The sequence below is a fragment of the Bombina bombina genome, chromosome 7 (assembly GCF_027579735.1).
Source record: "Bombina bombina isolate aBomBom1 chromosome 7, aBomBom1.pri, whole genome shotgun sequence".
NCBI classification, from domain to species: domain Eukaryota; kingdom Metazoa; phylum Chordata; class Amphibia; order Anura; family Bombinatoridae; genus Bombina; species Bombina bombina.
In genome coordinates, this window is record NC_069505.1 from 599,934,157 (window position 1) to 599,939,297 (window position 5,141).

The window sequence follows — 5,141 nt, forward strand, 5'->3', positions numbered from 1 at the left end:
TTACGGTAAGACGCCCTGGAGCGTTTTCTTTTTCACAATAAACTGACTATTTTATTAAGACTTACTTTTCCTGCAACCTACGAGTAACAAATCTACTCTATATAAAATTGTTCTTTTAATACAAAGTGGCATTTTACTCCCCGATTGCAACAAGGTTGCCAAATCAGCACATTATTATATTTTTTTTGGAATACAACCATTGTCGGCTAACGAACATTAACGGATTAACACACAGTCATAGTGTGATATAGACTGCTTTTTTACATTTTTTGGAATATCTATGTCACATTAAAGGTTACTTTATTGGCCTTTTTAGATTATGAATTTATAAAAGTTGGTATTTTAATTATGCATTTAGTAAACTTATTTTTACACCAACTTGTTTTGTGTTAAAGGGAGACGTCCCTAAATCTATTTGCTGGCGACAACATATCCTGTTCATTATTTGTTCTTATTTTTAAGCTTTATTAAAACAATTTATTTTAGAGATTAAGTGTGGTATTTTTCCTTGCTTTAGCGCCCTCCCATCTAAATCCCTTTTTTAACCGTTTCTTTGTAGCCACTTTGGAGAGGTGGTTAGGGAGTGGCTTTGGATCTGTTTTAGACTATAGCGCTGTATAACATTGTTTTTTCTTCGAGTTATTTATAAAAACAGCACTGATTGGCTAAAATGCAAGTCTGTCAAAAGCACTGAGATAAGGGAGCAGTCTGCAGGGGCTTAGATACAAGGTAATCACAGAGGTAAAAACTATATTAATATAACTGAGATAAGGGTCAGTCTGCAGAGGCTTAGATACAAGGTAATCACAGAGGTAAAAAGTATATTAATATAACTGAGATAAGGAGCAGTCTGCAGAGGCTTAGATACAAGGTAATCACAGAGGTAAAAAGTATATTAATATAACTGAGATAAGGAGCAGTCTGCAGAGGCTTAGATACAAGGTAATCACAGAGGTAAAAAGTATATTAATATAACTGAGATAAGGGGGCAGTCTGCAGGGGCTTAGATACAAGGTAATCACAGAGGTAAAAAGTATATTAATATAACTGAGATAAGGGTCAGTCTGCAGAGGCTTAGATACAAGGTAATCACAGAGGTAAAAAGTATATTAATATAACTGAGATAAGGGTCAGTCTGCAGAAGCTTAGATACAAGGTAATCACAGAGGTAAAAAGTATATTAATATAACTGAGATAAGGAGCAGTCGGCAGAGGTTTAGATACAAGGTAATCACAGAGGTAAAAGTATATTAATATAACTGAGATAAGGGGCAGTCTGCAGTAGTTTAGATACAAGGTAATCACAGAGGTAAAAACTATATTAATATAACTGAGATAAGGAGCAGACTGCAGAGGCTTAGATACAGGGTAATCACAGAGGTAAAAAGTATATTAATATAACTGAGATAAGGAGCAGTGTGCAGAGGCTTAGATACAAGGTAATCACAGAGGTAAATGTGTATTTATATAACTGTGTTGGTTATGCAAAACTGGGGAATGGGTAATAAAGGGATTATCTATTGTTTTTAAATTGTGGAGTAGACTGTCCCTTTAAAAAGAGACATTAAAAACTAAATACATGTTATAAGCATATTTCAATTGTTATTATCGGTTATTTGTAGAGCGCCAACAGATTCTGCATCGCTATAAACATAGGCATGGCGTGCAAGGTAACATTTATAGGGATCACATGGGTAGAAGACCCTGCCAAGAGTCGCACTGTTGTAGTCAGCTCTTATTAAGGTGATCTGCAAACAGCTGGGCTCACATGCTAAGGGGGTTCAAGAGGATAGCAAAGGAGTAGAGGAACTGGTATTATGAAAGGTTAGTGTAGGTTGTATGTATCCCTGAACAGTAGATTCTTTAGGGAGCGCTTGAAGCTTACAAAGCTAGGGGAGAGTCTTGTGGAGCAAGGCAGAGAGTTTCACAACATGGGAGCCAGACTGGAGAAGTCCTGTAAACGGGAGTGTGATGAGGTAACAAGAGAGGAGGAGGCATTGTATTGAGGTTATTCCCCGCTTTTCTCTAGCAAAGTTAACACGCAAACAGGAGCACAAACTACCGCTCCGTTTGTAATCTAGCCCAGATTATATTGTTGTCCACTCACCCGCACACGGCTCTGTACAGATAAACATCTGCTCGGTGTCCCCTTCCTTCTTCACATCCATCCCTGTTGCGGTAATTAATGCCAAATCTTTATTAGGATTAAGGAGCTCTGTGACTGCAAATAAAAAGTAATTGGTTTTTTTTTCTATAGATTAAAATACAGAGCAATTTATTTTCACCTTTATTGGTCCTTACAAATAAATTTAATTTATTATTTTATTTATTCCTTTCATTTATTCTTGTTCTATATTTTGGCTTTTGCACTCCACTAGAATACAGTAGCCCCCCCATTTATCCATGGGTTTGATTCCTACAGATGATCATTGTATTTATTTATGAACTTGATATTTCTTTAAAAAATAAAATTGATTTTGAAATTCAAACGTATTTTCAGTTATTTACTTAGAGACAGTAAAGTAAAAATAAAATGTTCATGATTCATGATAGAACATGACATTTTAAACAACTTTCCAATTTACTTGTATTATCTAATTTATATTGTCCACTTGACATCCTTTGTTGAAAGGCATACCTAGGTAGGCTCAGAAGCAGTACTGGGGGCTAGCGGCAAATTAGTGGCTGCACATAATCGCCTCCTGTCATTGGCTCACAAGATGTGTTCAGCTAGCTCCCAGTAATGCATTGCTGCTCCTCCTACAAAGGATATCAAGAGATTGAAACAAATTAGATAATAGAAGTAAATGGGAAAGTTGTCTAAAATGACATGCTCTGTCTGAATCATGAAAGAATGTTTTGGTGTTCATGCCCTTTAAAGGGACAGTCAAGTCCAAAATAAACTTTCATGATTCCGATAGTGCATTTAATTTAAAACAACACTTTCCAATTTTCTTTTATCACCAATTTTGCTTTGTTCTCTTGGTATTCTTAGTTGAAAGCTAAACCTAGGAGGCTCATATGCTAATTTCTTAGACCTTGAAGGCAGCCTCTAATCTGAATGCATTTTGACATTTTTTCACCACTAGAGGGTGTTCATGTGTGCCATATAGATAACATTGCGCTCACGCACGTGGAGTTACCTGGGAGCCAGCACTGATTGGCTAAAATGCAAGTCTGTCAAAAGAACTGAAATAAAGGGGCAGTCTGCAGAGGCTTAGATACAAGGTAATTACAGAGGTAAAAAGTATATTAATATAACTGAGATAAGGGGAAGTCTGCAGAGGCCTAGATACAAGGTAATCACAGAGGTAAAAAGTATATTAATATAACTGAGATAAGGGGCAGTCTGCAGAGGCCTAGATACAAGGTAATCACAGAGGTAAAAAGTATATTAATATAACTGAGATAAGGGGCAGTCTGCAGAGGGTTAGATACAAGGTAATTACAGAGGTAAAAAGTTTATTAATATAACTGAGATAAGGGGCAGTCTGCAGAGGCCTAGATACAAGGTAATCACAGAGGTAAAAAGTATATTAATATAACTGAGATAAGGGGCAGTCTGCAGAGGCTTAGCTACAAGGTAATCACAGAGGTAAAAAGTATATTAATATAACTGAGATAAGGAGCAGTCTGCAGAGGGTTAGATACAAGGTAATTACAGAGGTAAAAAGTATATTAATATAACTGAGATAAGGGGCAGTCTACAGAGGCTTAGATACAAGGTAATCACAGAGGTAAAAAGTATATTAATATAACTGAGATAAGGCGCAGTCTGCAGAGGGTTAGATACAGGGTAATCACAGAGGTAAAAAGTATATTAATATAACTGAGATAAGGGGCAGGGGCAGTCTGCAGAGGCTTAGATACAAGGTAATCACAGAGGTACAAGCGATATTAATATAACAGTGCTGGTTAGGCAAAACTGAGGAATGGGTAATAAAGGGATTATCTATATTTTTAAACAACAATTCTGGTATTGACTGTCCCTCTAATAGAAACTGGAGTGCAAATGTCTTGTTGATCCTTCCCGATTTGCTATAAGTGCTCCTCAACCGCAAAGAGTTTGTTAGCCACAGTCATGCTCATAATCTGTAGCCCAAGGGTAACAAGAGGCTGTGCTATACACAATTATAAGTCAGCTGATATTTACTACACATTTCTGAAATTGTACAGATAAAAATTTGCAAACAGATAATTATTAAAAATGGATCCTCCAAATCCCATTGTCCTTGAAACTGAAGGAGTTTTATTATTGATTGTTACTGATATTACATTCACTATTCAAAGGCATGAACATTAATTTGTATTCATCATAGAAACGAATGGCGAATATGGCCACAAGCCTTAAAGGGACAGTCTTCTCCAAAAGTTTTGTTTAAAAGATAGATAATCCCTTTATTACCCATTCCCCAGTTTTGCATAACCAACACAGTTATATTAATATACTTTTTACCTTTGTGATTACCTTGTATCTAACCCTCTGCAGACTGCTCCTTATCTCAGTATATTAATATACTTTTTTATCTCTGTAATTACCTTGTATCTAACCCTCTGCAGACTGCTCCCTATCTCAGTTATATTAATATACTTTTTACCTCTGATTACCTTGTATCTAACCCTCTGCAGACTGCTCCTTATCTCAGTTATATTAATATACTTTTTTATCTCTGTGATTACCTTGTATCTAACCCTCTGCAGACTGCTCCTTATCTCAGTTATATTAAAGGGACATTAAACACTTTGAGATGGTAATATAAAATGATAAATTGTATATAATAAAACAACTCTGCAATATACTGTCATTATGTATTTTGTCCTCTTTGCCTGTAATTCCATTCTGAAATTGTGAGCTTTTCAGTTCCTGTTAGAAATGGAAGTGCAGAACACTGTTAAATCCAGCACAACCATTGGCTGCACACTCTAGTGACCTATGTATAACTGACCCTAATTGGCCACAGCAGAGAAGGTAACACAAGTTACAACATGGCAGCTCCCAGTGTTTTATAGGCACTAAAACTTTACACTGATTTTGTCACTTTTTAAACAACTAATGAAACTTTAAAAAGTACATCTACATGTTAGTCATGGACTAATCTTTTCTTTGAATGCATCATTCTATCTAGCATTTATTTAGTGTT

At 35.9% G+C, this 5,141-nt stretch overlaps 1 protein-coding gene across 1 annotated transcript in view; it reads right to left on the reverse strand.

Annotated features, from left to right (window-relative positions):
• LOC128636660 (histone-lysine N-methyltransferase PRDM9-like) overlaps nt 1-2,214 on the reverse strand; it is a 58,373-nt gene extending 56,159 nt beyond the window's left edge. The window contains exon 1 of the mRNA XM_053689652.1: nt 2,108-2,214. Within this exon, the coding sequence (XP_053545627.1) occupies nt 2,108-2,168 (61 nt within the window). The 5' untranslated portion in view covers nt 2,169-2,214. The remainder of the gene's footprint in view (nt 1-2,107) is intronic.
• Between the last annotated feature and the right edge of the window lie 2,927 nt (nt 2,215-5,141).